Source organism: Anolis sagrei, chromosome 2 (assembly GCF_037176765.1).
Source record: "Anolis sagrei isolate rAnoSag1 chromosome 2, rAnoSag1.mat, whole genome shotgun sequence".
Lineage (NCBI taxonomy): Eukaryota > Metazoa > Chordata > Lepidosauria > Squamata > Dactyloidae > Anolis > Anolis sagrei.
Genome location: NC_090022.1, coordinates 272,359,444 through 272,376,361, shown reverse-complemented (window position 1 = coordinate 272,376,361; position 16,918 = coordinate 272,359,444). Strand labels below are relative to the sequence as shown.

Below are 16,918 nucleotides of genomic sequence, written 5' to 3'. Positions count from 1 at the left end.
AATCTGGGGCTAACAGTGGGAGCTCATACTACTCCCCAGATTCGAACCTGTGACCTTTTGATCAGCAAGTTCAGCCGTTCAGTGGTTTAACCCACAGTGCCACCGGGAGATCCTAACTGGGTCACCTTGAATAGTCTGATTTCAGAATATATTTTTCTGGTAAAGGACTTGTATTTTTAAAATATTGCTTTGTTTACTGAATTCTGATGATAATGATAAGGTCTACCAACCAAAAGATTGCAAGTTTGAAGCCCCGGGTCGGTGTGAGCACCTGACTGTCAGCCCTGATCACTGTTTACCTAAGCAGTTCAAAGACAGCTTATAGCTGTGATTAGAAAAATTAGGTTCTGCTACTGCGGGGGCGGCATTTTATGACACCATAAATAAAAAGATCAAAGAATGCCCTTGACCAAAAGGAAGGAGGAAGTCCTGATGGCTCTTCATCATAGAGGATGGAATGACAGTGCCCCCCTGTGACTGGCAACTTCCAAAGATGCCAACAAGCTGGATGTTCAAGACAACACAATATACCTCCTTTCTGTTCTGTCTGTCTTTGTCTCGTCCAAAAAACGGCATTGAATGTTTGCCGTGTTTGTGTACTGTGATCAGCCCTGAATCCCCTTTGGGGTGAGAAGAGCGGAATATAGATAAAGCGTTATTATTATTATTTTTATTTTTATTATTATTGAATCACTACCATGAACTTCTCCACCCAACAGGAGTGCAAAGAATTCCCATGTTCAGGAATAGTGAATGGATATAGAGTAAAATACTTTGCTGAAAGCAAGCCTTCCTCTGAAAATACAATAAACATTAGTGACAGTAATATCACTCTCAACCTGACCAAGGAAGCCCATGTAATAAGTGTAACTGCTTTTAATGAAGCTGGAGCGTCTCCTGAGGCTACATTGAGAATTCCATCATTCCATGAAGACTCTGGTAAGTTTGTATAGCAACTGGACATTCCTGAGTTGCATTTTTCCCTTCAATACGAGATTGTAGCTTCAAATGTGCTCTTTTGATGTCTTATTGTCTCCTGCCTTTCGTTCTAAAGCATAATAAGAGTTTTTATTAATCACAATAATATGGAGTTAAATTGCTGACATCTGTTTAAATCACCATTCTTATTAATACACGTGTACATGTGTTCTCCTAGATCCTGAATGGATTGTTTCTCTTAAGACTTCTGTTTTAGAGGAACAAATGTTTTTGGAATGGGAAACCAAAGATTTAGAAATACAGAACTATATTGTAGAATGGTATTATGAACCAGATTCAGTCAAGAGATCATGGCAAAAGGTAACAAACGTGACACAATGGACATCGCCAAAAGGTAGGTTTAAAAATGTTTGCATTTAGTAAGGCTGGTAAAGGTTCTAACTAGTAACTACCTGCCATTTAAATGCACCATGTTGGTTATTTCTGTATCCTCTGTATTTGTTGTTTCTGTTTCCTCAATCTTTTGCTCATTTCTCAGTCAAAAAATAGATATTATAATATAAATCTATACAGGCAGTCCCCAAGTTACGAACAAGATAGGTTCTGAAGGTTTGTTCTTAAGATGAATTTGTTTGTAAGTTGGAACAGGCACAAGGTGTTTCAAAAATACTGAGAATAAGCCTCGGGGATACTTTGTGCTTTTCCTGCATGGCAGGGGGTAGGAATAGATGGCCCATGTGGTCTCTTTCAACTCTATTTTTCTATGGATTGTCTTGCATGTAGTATTCATGTACCTATATATTTTTCTATACCTGTGTGAGTGTTTACATGTATATGTACAAACACAAACACACACATACAGGGTGTCTTAAAACCATCGTGGTTTTCCTGCATGGCAGGGGGTTGGACTGGATGGCTCATGTGGTCTCTTCCAACTCTATTATTCTGTGATTTTATGTGTAACTCCAGATACACACACACACATGTTATGGTTAGCATAGACTAACGCCCCTGTGAGGCTCGTTTTGCTGCCTGTGTCCCTGTTCAGAAGATTTCACCGCACTTTCTGTCCCTGTAAAAATTGGATTTTGAAAAAAAAAACCCAGTTTGTTGTGGAGACAAGAATTGATGATAAAGCTTCAGCGGAGACACCCTTTTCCCCATGATAAGGAGTGAAGTTCCCTTCCAAGAGATAGATTTCTTTCCCTTCCTGTTGTCTCACCCCCCATTCTTAACTTTGTGTTGTTTGAAAGTAGGATGTTTGTAACTCAGGGAGTATATGTATTTATGTATTTGTGTCTCTGGGCAGGTGTTTCTGAATAGTAAACACAAAGGGATAAAATGTTGGCTGGCTCCTTGCTGGCAAATTACCAAGGGATAAGTGAGACTTAAACCATCACAGTTAACTTTTTGGTCATTGTGGAGGTCAGAATTTTGTCGCAATCATGCAACAACCAAATTATACGTAATCTAAAGCTGCCATGTAATCAGTGCAGGCAGTGTGTGGTGCAAGGAAGTCATCTGCAGAGACTTCACAAAGACATCTAGAAATCTGCAGATGCTTGTTACAGTGCATCCAACTATAGAAGAATATCTGGATGCCTGCCTGCTTAGTCTCTTGTTCCTCCAACTACAAGGAAATGTGTTGGGTGGGAGACTGTGTGGAGGGATCTCTTTGCTTACAAGAGCTGTTTGGTGGGTCATACATGGAGGGTCTTGGCTGTTGTTTTTCATGGATGCAGTTGCCCATAAAAATCAATACTAGGGTTAACTGAGCAGTTTTAAATTATTAGTGTTGAAAATTATGGTTATCAGGGCATGTCCACAATAGGCTTGAATGGGACAATTTTGTTGTTGTTGTTGTTGTTGTTGTTGTTGTTCATATAATAATAAATAACATTAATTAGAGTTGCAAAAAAAAAACCTATTCCAGTATTGGCATATAAGTTGTCCTGTTACAAAAAATGTAACATATATAAGCATATTTGGTCGGTAAAATATGTAAACAAATGTGCATAATATGAAAAATGCATTTAAAACATGTATAATTTTCTATGTGAAAAATGCCCACAGTCTCATGCAAAATAAGAATGGGGAAAATGCAGGTGGGATTTGAATAAATACAATCCAATTGAGATAGCGATACTCATGTTTGTATATGGGGCCAACTTAAAACTGCACTGTCTTATACTGTACCAGCAGGAAACATGTTTAGAAACCTTCTTCTGCATTCTGGTTTGGTGTGTTAACTTGTCTCCATGTGAAATGTGATATAAAAGTATCCAGAAGTATACTTTTGAATATACAGTAAAAAGGGAGAAATCCCATCGTTAGAAAAAGTATATGGTCATACATGCTAAATTCCTATTAAATTCCTCATGCCTTCAAATGAGCCCTGACACATTTACTAGTTACACACCTATTCAAAAAAGTAAGGAAGGGTGTCTCAAAGAGAAGGTACTAACTGCCTTGAAAGACCTTGTTCTGCCGTTTGTTCATCCTTTCTTTGTCACATGTCTGAAAAAATACAGTATAGAGTAGGGGTCTTGCTCTGTAGCTTAAATAAAATACTCATATTCCATGTTTCTGTTTTCTTTCAGGAGCCTTCATACGTTTAAAAAATTACTACATCTCTGTATATCCCTTGTATAAAGGTGAAATAAAAACTCCACGTTCCACAAGAACTTACTTTCATGAAGGAAGTATGTATAAAAACTAGCCTCTATAATTAATGTGTTTCAGTGATATCTGATAGCTTGCATGTGAAATGTGTTTCAGTGATATCTGATAGCTTGCATGTGAACTTAATTTCTGTGGAGAGTAGCCTTGTGCATGGATTTGGTTTGGTTGGTTCCCTTCGGTCAATCCAGCTTGTTTGGCTTGTTCAGCTGGCCATAATGGTAAGGGCTCAGCCATCATGTTTTTTTTCAGCTGGGCATACTTTCTTCCCGTCTATTCAGGAGCATGCTGCATGTGCTTCCTTAACCCTGTTCCTCAGACCCAGTAAGAAAGGAAGAAAAGGAGCCCAGGAATGGTGCTTCCTTAACCCTATCCCTCAAATCCAGGCCCCCTTGAAAGGAAGAAAGGAAAGGATCTCAGGAACAAAAAGGGGAACCTCGTAAATTCCTCATTCCCGCCAACGGGCCGGATCTTCCCAGATCTTTTGGCTGCCTAGCCGAAAACAGATTTTTCGATTAGTCGATTTTCGGGAGGCTCCCAAAAACAGATCTGGGCACCCAATTTGGATACCCAAAATGGATTGCCCTTTTTTGCATCTCATAGACTTAGCATGGGGATTTGGTTAACCTGTTAAAATTCATGAGTAAACCAGGTTTTTTTAAAAAATCTGAAACATTTCGGGGGGGGGGGTTGAACCCCTAACCCCCCCCCCCTCGCTGTAGGCCTGTGCGGAGGTCATAGGTGTCTCCAGGCCTGGGGGGCAACAATAGCTTGCTCTAGGATATGACTAGGAATTGTTCATTTAAAATTGCCCTAGTAAAACTGTGTTGCAAAATTTTCATTTAAGTGAATAATATTCTGAAATAGTTAATGGCTTTTTGTTTGTTTGTTCATTTGTTTGCCACGATACGTTTAGTCCCAGAAGAGGGTCCTTCAGCTGAAGTAGAAGAGAATATTGGTAAAAATGAGGCTACTATAAAGTGGAAGGAAATACCAGAAGGCAAGAGAAATGGTTTCATCACGAACTACACTGTATTTTATAAAGCCGAGGATGGAGAAGAATTTGGTATGTATGCATCCATGAACCAGAAACGTATCTTATATCACATGCTAGTGATGTTTTCTAATTTAGGACATTTGCAGGTGAGTTACCTCCAGTTAACTTTAAATTAAGCAAACATATAAGCAGGAAGCTAACAAGAGCAACGGAAGCATTTAAGTTAGTACAAATAGTGTGAAGCCTCCTGTTTTACTGAATTAGGAATGGCTAGGCTGGAGATCTGTTCTTAAACTTGTTCTCAGGGGAGGGGAGGTGTTTGCAGCTTTATTTAGTTCCTTCTGATAACCAATTAAAGAATGCCAAGATAACCCATTTGAAAGCAAGGGTATCATGTCACTCCATACATGTGCTGAAGTATACCATAGATCTACGTATTAATAAACGAACAGAGTGGTCTGGAATTCATTGTGAAAATGCAATGCAAAGATACAGACTGGGGGACGATGCTTGGCTCAACAGCAGTAAGTGTGAAAAAGATCTTGGAGTCCTTGTGGACAACAAGTTAACAAGTGGCAACAGTGTGATGCAGCGGCTAAAAAAGCCAATGGGATCTTGTCCTGCATGAATAGGAGTCTAGTGTCTAGATCCAGGAAACCCATGCTACCCCTTTATTCTACCTTGGTCAAACCACACCTGGAATACTGTGTCCAATTCTGGGCACCACAATTGAAGGGAGATGTTGACAAGCTGGAATGTGTCCAGAGGAGGGTGAATAAAATGATCAAGGGTCTTGAGAACAAGCACTATGAGGAGCGGCTTAAAGAACTGGGCATGTTTAGCCTGAAGAAGAGAAGGCTGAGAGGAGACATGATGGCCATGCATAAATATATGAGGGGAAGTCATAGGGTGGAGGGAACAAGCTTGTTTTCTGCTGCCCTGGAGACTAGGAAGCAGAACAATGGCTTCAAACTGCAGGAAAGAAGATTGCACCTGAACATTAGGAAGAACTTCCTGACTGTGAGAGCTGTTCAGCAGTGGAACTCTCTACCCTGGAGTATTGTAGGGCTCCCTCTTTGGAGGCTTTAAAGCAGAGGCTGGATGGCCATCTGTCGGGGGTGCTTTGAACGCAATTTTCCTGCTTCTTGGCGGGGGGTTAGACTGGATGGCCCATGAGGTCTTTTCCAACTCTATGATTCTATGATTCTAACCATAGAGTTGAGAGTAATTGAAAAACAGAATGTTTGGGTATTAATAGAAGTAGAGAAAGGAAAACAGCAGACAGGAAAAAGAAATTCTAACCTTCTAGTAATAATCCAGTGAGGGGTGGATCAGAGTATGCCTTCTAGAAGGCTTTTCCAAAAACTCGCCTTGCATTACAGAAGGTTGATTCCAAAAGAATGGCAAAATGACACTTTTTCTTACCCTCCAGAACTGGAATGCTTGGGGTTAGGGTTGCTTGTGGTGAGGGAATGCCTGGAAGGAAACAAAAAGCATCTTTTATCTTTTCCCAATTCCTGAAATTATTTCCTCCCTTGAAGTCTGAACTGCACTACAAAGCTGTTCCATTCCATATAGACCCCAGAGAAAGCATGCTTTTCTAGGGCAATAGGTGGGTGGTGTATGACCTGCTAAATATTGGGATACAGACCTTATCAACCCTGGACAGTATAGCTAGTGGTGAGGAATTGTTTCACAATTGGAGAGATACATTTGCTGTGCTATTTTATTTTGTCACGAGCTGCTCTGCTATTTTTTGTTTTGGAGCAGTAGTATTATGGATGTCCTCCTACTTAGTGTATTTGTTTACTTTCAAATAGCTCTTGGAGAACTCTCAGGCTTGAAATAACTGAATAATTTGACAATATTAGCTCACAACTTAAACACTACATTTCTGTCTTGCTAGGAGAAACTGTGAATTCCAGTGTTCTACGATACCGAATTAAGTCTTTGCAAGCTAACACTAAATACACAGCTCATGTTATGGCGAACACCAGTGCCGGTGGAAAGAATGGAACCGCCACCACTTTCATCACCAGTAAAATTAGTATGTTATTTTGTCCAAACAATATATCTATTTACCGATTATTTTTGACTGTGTGTCTTTGTGTAAAGTGTTTATACCCTGCACTGTGGACCAAAAGGCTCCCACAGAAGACTACAGAGTATCAATAACAAGAAAGACTCTGCTTTCTGTTGTACAATAAAAAAAACATACAACAGAAAAAAGCAAAAAGGATGAGGGAAAAGGGTGGGGGGAAATAACTGGTGCCAGTTTTTAAATGTTACACAATTGTTATAAGGGCTGCGGTAGCACAGAGGTGTAAAGCTGCTAGCTGCAGGAAAGGCTGCTGACCAGAGTCAAAGCTGCAAATTGGGGTGAGCTCTCAACTGTCAGTCCTATCTACCAGTTCGAAAGCATGCATTGCAAGTAGATCCATAGGTACCGCTCCAGCAGGAAGGTAAAAGGGCACCCCATGCAGACATGCCGGCAAAAGATCAGAGAAGGCTATGGCCAAGTAAGCTCCTTTGGCATGGAAAAATGGAACAACAGCACCTCCCCATGGCCGGAAGTTGAGCATCACCTCCAGATGCCAGAAATTGAAAAAAGGGGAAGACCTTTACCTTATTTGTGTATTGTATGTCATTGTTCATGTTAAAAGGCATTGAATATTTGCCTTATATGTACTGTAATCCGCTCTGAGTCCCTTTGGGGAGATGAAGCAGAATATAAATAAAGTGTATTATTATTATTTTACTGACACCAAGTATGACACAGCAAACGAGATCTATATGCTGGATTTTGTATCAAAAAATCACAAGTCGAACACTTCCCAAGCATCTAGGACTGTGTTGTTGTTGTTGTTGTTGTTGTTGTCATTGTTATTTTACTGACACAAAAACACAGTATGACACAGCAAACGAGATATATATGATGGATTTTTTTTCATAAAATCGCAAGTCGAACACTTCCCAAATGCCTAGGACTTTGTGATGTATTTTCGAATGATGCATGCAGATCCAAGTAAGGTGACCTTTTGCAGATCATGATTTTGTCAATGTTTATTACTTTCAAATGCTGGCTGAGATCTTTTGGCATGGCACCCAATATGCCAATTACCACTGGGACCACCTGTACTGGATTATGCCAGAGCCTTTGCGGTTCAGTTTTGAGGTCCTGATAATGGCTGAGTTTTTCCTGTTTTTTTTTTTTTTTTGTCAATTTGACTGTCACTTGGTATGGCGACATCAATAGTCCAATTTTTTTCTTTTCCACAATCGTGATGTCTGGCGTATTGTGTTCCAAAACTTTTTCAGTCTGGATTCGAAAGTCCCACAGTATTTTTGCATGTACATTTTCTACTACCTTTGCAGGTTTATGATCCCACCAGTTCTTTTCTGCTGGCAGGTGGTACTTGTGGCATAAGTTCCAATGAATCATTTGGGCCACAGAGTTGTGCCTCTGTTTGTAGTCCATCTGTGGGATTTTCTTGCAGCAGCAGAGGATATGATCTATGGTTTCATCAGCTTCCTTGCACAATCTGCATTTTGGGTCATCAGCTGATTATTCGATCCTGGCCTTAATGGCATTTGTTCTGATGGCTTGCTCCTGGGCTGCAAGAATCAGGCCTTCTGTCTCCTTCTTCCGGGTTCCATTCGTGAGCCATAAGCAGGTCTTCTCCTTGTCAACTTTTCCTTCGATTTTGTCAAGGAACTGCCAATGCAATGCTTTGTTGTGCCAGCTGTCAGCTCTGGTTTGTTGTGTAGTTTTCTTGTCTGCTGTGCTTTGAGAAGTTTCTGATTATTCAATCAAAGCAGGTTCTTCACTTTCCTTTACATATTCTGCCAGAGCATGTTTTTCTTCTTCGACTGCTTGTTTTACCTGTAAAAGTCCTCTGCCATCAGACCTTCTAGGTAGATATAGTCAGTCAACATCACTGCAAGGCTGCAGTGATGTGATGAATCATAATCATGAGTTTTCTTGTTTTTCTGTCCAAATTGTCCAGTGTAGTAGTAGTAATAATAATAATAATAATAATAATAAGTAGTAGTAGTAGTAGTAGTAGTAGTAGTAGTAGTAGTATCTGCCATGCTGTAATTGCTGCAATCTAACAGGAAGTTGTTTGTCATCTTAACACTAAAAGCTGAACTTGTTCAAGGAGAGAGCCATCATTTACAGGGGACGGGTGGTCTGGCAGAGTGGCCATGGTCCTTGCTTCTGTTGAAGCTTGATGGAAGTTGGGGAAGAGACAGACTCTGAAGTCAGCTTTTTCAGCTGAACCAGTGGAGAACTTTTCCCCAGCGCTATCTCTACTGCTTTCTAATAGTTTCTGAATAACAACAGAGGGACATGTATCTTTGGCTGCCATTCTGTTGTTTGATCTGAACTCAGCTCTTTGATTTCAGTGATATTTATTCAGTGAAAGTAAGACTGAATTTATAATTAATATAATTAAGGAGTTTAAAGTAAAATACTTGCATTTTTTAATATTTTCCTTTATTCTGCCTTTCCTTTAGGTGTGCTATATATTATTCTTACGCAGGTCATTGTTGGAATATTCATGCTTTGCTTACTGATTATTGGCATACTGATAGCTCTAAAACGACATGCGTAAGTAAACTTTTAAACTGCATGCTTGAAAATACATACTCCGTTTTAAGCATCTTGTTTGCCAAAGTATCTGTGCTATATTGCCTTATACTGGTGGAAGGAAAACCCTCTGAGTTTTCCACTTACCCCTCTATTCCACCTTGGTTAGACCACACCTGGAATATCGTGTCCAGTTCTGGGCACCACAATTAAAGAGAGATATTGACAAGCTGGAACATGTCCAGAGAAGGGCGACTAAAATGATCAAGGGTCTGGAGAACAAGCCCTATGAGGAGTGGCTTAAGGAGCTGGGCATGTTTAGCCTGAAGAAGAGAAGGCTGAGAGGAGATATGATAGCCATGTATAAATATGTGAGAGGAAGTCACAGGGAGGAGGGAGCAAGCTTGTTTTCTTCTTCCCTGGAGACTAGGACACGGAACAATGGCTTTAAACTACAAGAAAGGAGATTCCATCTAAACATCAGGAAGAACTTCCTGACTGTGAGAGCCGTTCAGCAGTGGAACTCAATATGGAGAAAAGGAGGTTCATGACAAACTGGGTTTTCAAAAATGCATCCAGCTGTTTCCTTTTCTCCCAAGTTCAAGGGGTGGGAGAAATGTGCATTTTTTTCAAAGGCATTTTTCAGTTCTCTTTGTACAGTTACCTTCCATGTTCATTGGGATTTCTAGTTCTCCCAGCATAACTCTGATCAACTTTTGCTGGAAACTAAACATATGACTGCATTGGAAGGTCTTGACACTCATTGAGAGGTGTTCTTTCTAGAAATCTCTAGGCCTTCCAGCACAACTGGAGGAAATTGACCATTGAGTCACACTGGAGGATCTAGAGATTTTGAATCAATTGTAAATAATCAAAAGTCAGAACTACAAAAGTGGAAGAACAGTTGTATTCAATTTAAATGTAACTGGGGTATAATGTTTCGAATTAATGTTTCCTTTTCCAACAGAAATGTAATTGAATGATACCTTATGACCAGTTAGGCAGGTGTATAACTAGTCCTTTCTTACTAACATTTTTTGGTTGTCTTATGTAGCTAAATATTTTTGGTTTTGCAGGTTAAAAAATGTTTTATGGCCTAAAATTCCTCATCCTCACATTACAACAATTTTCAACAAGGAACAGGTAAGAAAAGATTTTGTTAAGGAAATAAAATAAATCTGTTAGAAAAGGTATGTTTCAATATATATTAATATAACTGTATTTGATGGTCCAGCACAGTCCCTGTTCATAATGTACACAGCTGAATCCTTTGGGGGGGGGGGGGGTATTGGGGCAAGAGCACTCAGTTTTCTTTCTTCTTTCTTACCATTTGTTTTCTTCTAAGGCTTCCTCTTATCAGTTGCCACTTTGGAGGGAGACTGGTCAGAAGAGAAAGATTTCTTTAGGTAGCATTAATGACTCGCTGACACCGGAGTCCCCAGTGGTGCAATGGGGGAAACCCTTGTGCCAGCAGGATGGCTGACCGAAAGATTGGCGATTCAAATCCAGGGAGCGGGGTGAACTCCCGTCTATCAGCTCCAGCTTCTCATGCAGGGACATGAGAGAAGCCTTCCACAGGATGGGAAAACATCTGGGCATCCCCTGGGCAACGTTCTTGTAGATGCAGATTATCTCACACCAGAAGCAACTTGCAGTTTCTTAAGTCATTCCTGATACGAAAAAAAGGCTCGCTGTGGATTAGGAAACTCTTAATTTGGCTCTTTCTAGAACTGTTATTGTTTAATATCAATTAGGTGCTCCCAGAAACCATCACCATCCTCTCCTCGCCTCTCGTTCTCTGAGTGGCAGCAGTGGTATTGGGCCCACTGCAACAAATCCCACTCCCACCCACTCCTTGAATCAACTCCTGTAGAAGGATTGTATTCCCTCTCCTCTTACTACCTTTCCTTCTGAAACTGCCTGCCTTCTGACTCAATGCAAGAATGGAAGAGTGTCAACTGTTGCTCTTGGCTGCCATAGCAATCAAGTCACTTGCGTCCTTAGACAGATGAATGATTGGCAGACATACACAGAAGGCAGGTAGCAGCCCAATTTCCTTGCTTACTTGGCTGGGCAAATTGCAGTGGATGGGATGAACACTCACATTTGCCCAAAGTCCTTCTGATGTTTTTCTTGCATGGTTCCTTCAGATTGGTTCTGACTTAGGGTGACCCTATCAAAGGATTTTCTTGGTAAGATTTGTTCAGATTTGGGGCCCTTCCAGACAAGCCCTATATCCCAGAATCTGATCCCAGGTTTTCTGCTGGATTATACGAGTCCACGCTGCCAGATAATCTGGGATAAACAGAAAACCTGGGATCAGATCCTGGAATATATGGCCTGTTTGGAAAGTTTGCCTTTGCCTTCCACAGGCTGTAAGGATGTGACTTATCACCCAGTGAGTTTCCATAACTGAATTTGAACCCTTGCCTCCAGATTCATAGTAGAGTACTCAGCCCACTAGACCATGCTGGCTCCCTCTTTCTACAATGGAAATTTTTGTATTTCACAGCAGAATTCCAGCAGTGAATTCCAGTAGACAAATAATTATACATTTATGATATTTACAAAGCTTAAAAATGTATTCATCCAAAGTGAATTAGCTTTTTTACTGCTGAAAACTCAGTAGAACTTTATCTGTCATAGAGAATCTATTGTTTTCTTTTCTTTTTTGCAGCAGCCAATGCTCTTGAGAAACTCACCTTCTGTGGATGAAACATATCCCACTGTTTTGGAAATCCAACCTTGTTTCAAGGATCATAATAAACTAGAGTTGCTGAATTCAGAGGACTGCCTCAAAGGGGCAGATGGTGTTACAGAAGTTGTGGCCGGCACCAAGGGCATTTTGTGGAACGGAGAACACGAAGCTCTTCCATCAACTTCCTATGTAGAACACGATTGTAGGAGTCCCACTATGAAAGGGATTTCCATATGCCATGAAAACAAGGAAGTTCAAGACCAGTCAGATTTAAAGGAGGAAACTGAAATTAATCCCTATTTGCAAAACTCAGTCTCCACAAGAAAGTTCATAGTTCCTGAGAACTTGGACCAAAATACAAAAGCAGCTAACATTCAGCCTGTTTCCATGACCTCTTGTTTGCCAAACTGCACTAGGCAGCAGTATGTGGCCCTAGAGGCGTTTCATCTATTCCCAACACATTAAAGAAAAACTGCCAGGTACTTTAAATGTCTCTGCATAGTATGTAATGCCAAGAAGTATATGACCCCTGCTTGCTAACTGTACGAAAGCAAATTTAAAACTGGATATCCTTTCAACTTTTCAATCATTTAATTTGTGGAGGGGGGATATTTAACTAATGATGAGGTAGACTGTGTCTGTAACTGCTCGTGCTAGAATTTTCCAAAGTTATCCTGGACTAGCTGTACCTGGCCACGCGTTACTGTGGCCCATTGTGGAGAAATGGGAAAGAAATGAGGAAGAGCTGGTTTCTAAGCTATCAATACACAACTGAAGTGGCAAAGTGTCAACCTAATATAGGTCTTTTTCAGTTTCCTCGAGGCCAAAGGGTTATATGGATGTGTGGAAGGGCCCTGGGTCCACACTGCCATATAACCCAGTTCAAAGATATTATATAGGTGTTGTTGTTGTTATTATTATAGACATATAGATATTATTATAGGCATACAGATATTATTATTATAAACTCAAATATTATTATTAAAGGTATATCGGCATTATTATTATAGATGTTTTTTTAATTTCATATCAAAAATTTATTATTATTATTTACAGTATTTATATACCACCTTTCTCACCCCTGGGGGGACTCAAAGCATTGCATGAATAAGTATAAAACTGATAAAAAAATAGGAGCACGGGGCTAAACATCTTTCGAGCAAAAACGGGCAAAAGATGTATGGATATTATTACAGACCTATAGATATTATTATAGGCAAATATATATTATTATTATAGATATTATATAGCTATTATTATTATAGATGTATACATATTATTATACGTGTATATAGATATTATTTGAAAAACAACAAGATGAGTCCACAGCATTACTATTATTGACATAGATATTATAGGCATATAAGTATTATTATTATAGATGTATAGATATTATTGACAGACAGATATTATAATTATAGATATATGGATATTATTATAGACCTATAGATAGTATTATAGGCATATAGACATTATTATTACAGATATACAGATATTATAGACATGTAGACATAGATATCATACACACACACACACACACACACACACAATAGACATAGATATTATTATTATGATAGATATATAAATATTATTATTTTAGATATATTATAGCCCAGGGTTGCTATAAAGTAAAAATGGATGGCCATCTTTTGGGTGTGTTTTGATTGTGCCTTTCTGGGCAGCCTTTTCTAACTCACAGAGCATGCCTTTTTGTCCTTTCTTTGAATATTGGACTTCATTTCCCAGAATTCCTTCCCATAACTCAGTATGAGTGAGCTTTCTGGTCACACTCACACACTCACACACACACACACACACACAGAATCCCTCCCGTGTGAGTTTGCAGCGGACGCACCTCCATGCTGCCGACAGCAGGAAAGGAAAGGAAAGGAAAGAGGTGGATCTGGAGAAAGGTGTCCTCCCTCCTCATTGGGAAGGGAGTTCCATAGCCAAGGAGCCACCACTGAGAAAGCTCTGTCTCTCGTCCCCACCGGTCATGCCAGCGAAGGGGGTGTGATCGAGAGCAGGGCCTCCCCGGATGATCTTAACCTCCCCTTGAAAACTCTTTAATGAGTGAATTTTCCTCCTGAGGGGTAGATTTCTCTCACTTTCTGTTGTCTCACCCCCATTTTTAACTATGAGTCCTTTGTAAGTTGGATGTTTCTAATTCGAGGACTGCCTGTATAGCTGTAGGCAAATAGCTTACTTGAAGTTGTTCTGAAGAACAACTCTCAACTTTTTTAGCTAGGGTCAAATATACCATACTTGGCATTTTTAAAGAAATGGAAATGGTTTTAAGCTGATTATTTATTATTTTAAATTCTCAGGATTCTCAGGATTCAAATCCCACTTCAGCCATGGAAAGCCACAGGGTGACCTTAGGCAAAAGTCATATTCTTTCAGCCTCAGAGATGCAAAGACAGCGCCATCTGAAAGAAAATATCATGATCACCGTAAAGTTGGAAACAACTTGAAATCACACAAGAAGACTGGAATTCATTTTAGGATACATTTCAAAGATGTTTGATTGCACAATTTAGTCAGTAACTGAGCTTTGCTTTTCCCTTTTTTGCACCAGTATTGTCTTGGCAAGTGTACACTGCTGAATCAAGACAAAATTACAGTTCTGAGTAAGTGAGAGCTACTTCTAGTTTCAATGCCATATTTAAACTTCTCAAAAAACCCTTTTCTTAGAAAACAAAGAGGAAATCTACCATCACTCAACTCCTTTATATAACAATGTGCTGATGACAGAACCACTCATACTCTACTATATGAAGAGCAGCTCTAATCTGGTAGATACTCAGGCAATCTCTTAACTTTCTCCCAAATCTTATACAAGCAGTCCCTGAGTTACAAACATCCAACTTACAAACAACTCATAGTTAAGAACAGGGGTCAAACAACAGAAAGTGTAAATCTATCCCTTAGAAGGGGCATTCACTCCTGAAAGAGTTATCATGAGGAAACGGTGTCGCCACTGAAGGTTTATCACCAATCCCTGTTTCCACAACAAACTTTTTTTTCAAAATCCAATTATCACAGGGACCAAAAGTGAGGTGAAATCTTCTGAATAGGGGCACAGACAGCAAAACAAACACCTCCCTATGATGGAGTTACACTTAAAATGTACTATTCTGACTTACAAATTCAACTTAAGAATAAACCTACAGAACCCATCTTGTTCATAACTTGGGGACTTGCCTGTATGTAGTTTACTAGCTCGTGCCTTATGTATCATGCAAGCAGAAACATAGTACAACGGCAAACGACATAGTCCATTGTTTCGGCCTGCACCTAAGTACAAGGCACTAGTAGGTAGGGAAAAGGTACACAGCATATCACATGCAGCAGCATAATCCTTACTCTGAAAGAAGCCACATCACACGTGTGGACTTCTTGGCACAGCGTATTTGAAACTCATGAGGGGGGATGTCTTGCTTCAATTAGATTCAGCAATTTCATTTATACCTAAAACCACAATTAAGAGAACTCTGAGCTAGGTGTTTTGGCCTACTACTTGTACACTCCTGTCACTATCCATGCTTGGTAAGGTCAACAGATTAGAATGTATTCTAATTTAAGTTGTGGTTGTCTTTACAACCATCCAGTGCTTCAATATCAACAACTTTATTTCAAATAGAGGGTGAGGCAGCATAACTTCCTTTTTTAAAATGCGTGCCATTCAGTCGGTTGAAGACGTAGTGGAGCGCTAGTGGTCTCGTTCGAGAGGCAGGAGTATAAAGTTTTGACTTGACAGTTCAGTCGCCATCATGCGTTGGAACAGTGAGGAGCGTGCTTTTGCCATTGAGGCCTACTTTTCGAGTGGATTTGGAGTGGTCGGCCCATTCTCCAGATCTGGCCCCTTGTGATTTTTTTTCTATGGGGTTTTTTGAAATCCCGTGTTTATGTGAACCGCCCAAGGACCCTACAAGATTTGAAGATCAACATCCAGGAAGAAACTGACAATGTAATGCCTGACAATGTATGCAGGCAAGAGTCATGACAAACGCCAGAAATCGGTTTACTGTGTATGGAGAATGGGGGACGTCACCTACCTAATTTGATCTTCAAAACTACGTAAAACAAAACTATAGGTATGCGCCTACATTATTAAAAAAATGATTCATACAATGGGTTTTATTAAGTTTTGAAAAAAAGGAAGTTATGCTGCCTCACCCTGTATAAAATAGAATACAGCCTCGCTTAACCAGCCTTCGCTCATCCAATGTTCTGTATTATCCAACGCAGTCTGCCTCCCGCCCGGATCCATAGCTGTTTCGAAACATTGCGATGTTTTGGTGCTAAATTTGTAAATATAGTAATTACTACATAATGTTACCGTGTATTGAACTGCTTTTTCTGTCAATTTGTTGTCAAACATGGTATTTTGGTGCTTATTTTGTAAAATCATAATGTGACGTTCAACAGAATTTTCCTTAATCCCTCCTTATTATCCAATATTTTCGCTTATCCAACTTTCTGCCAGCCCGTTCATGTTAGATAAGCAAGACTCTTCTATATTTATAATTGCCTGTGAATAGAACTGTGTTACAGACTGTCAATGTGTATTTCATGTATGATGTATGTTTAAATGTAATTTTATGTAGGAGAATAGTGATTGTAATAGATTTGTATGTCCAGGATGTATGTTTACACAGAACAGTTAAACAGCAAATGAATCAAGCTGTGAGAATGTGACCCTGAGTTCTTGCTGTGTAAAGAATTAGGGAGTGTCAGAGATAACTCCTTTCCAGCTGCAGTTTAAGTGCCTATCTCTTTTGCTTTGTTTTATTCATGTCTGTCTGCTGATGGTGTATGTTGTATCTTTGAACTGCTCAAGTAAATCTGAAACCTGCTTTTTACCGGAGACTCCAGAGTCCATTATTCAGTGCTTCCGCGATTCTTTGCCAGTGTTAATACAGACTCCCTTTAAAGCCTACTAAAAAGATTGAGCATGCTCAGACACTACTCAAAAATATTTTTGACATTCATGATTCAAACACAAAGACCT

At 39.7% G+C, this 16,918-nt stretch overlaps 1 protein-coding gene across 4 annotated transcripts in view; it reads left to right on the top strand.

Annotated features, from left to right (window-relative positions):
* The window catches only part of IL31RA (interleukin 31 receptor A), a 32,151-nt gene extending 15,382 nt beyond the window's left edge, over positions 1–16,769 (top strand). For 3 of the 4 annotated variants that reach the window (XM_067464595.1, XM_060761501.2, XM_067464593.1), the window contains exons 8-15: positions 720–939; positions 1,157–1,333; positions 3,540–3,641; positions 4,535–4,684; positions 6,522–6,662; positions 9,134–9,227; positions 10,283–10,349; positions 11,884–16,769. In XM_067464595.1, the coding sequence (XP_067320696.1) occupies positions 720–939; positions 1,157–1,333; positions 3,540–3,641; positions 4,535–4,684; positions 6,522–6,662; positions 9,134–9,227; positions 10,283–10,349; positions 11,884–12,369 (1,437 nt within the window). In that variant the 3' untranslated portion in view covers positions 12,370–16,769. The remainder of the gene's footprint in view (positions 1–719; positions 940–1,156; positions 1,334–3,539; positions 3,642–4,534; positions 4,685–6,521; positions 6,663–9,133; positions 9,228–10,282; positions 10,350–11,883) is intronic. The other variant, XM_067464594.1, reaches the window with a different exon arrangement.
* The last annotated feature ends 149 nt before the right edge of the window (positions 16,770–16,918 follow it).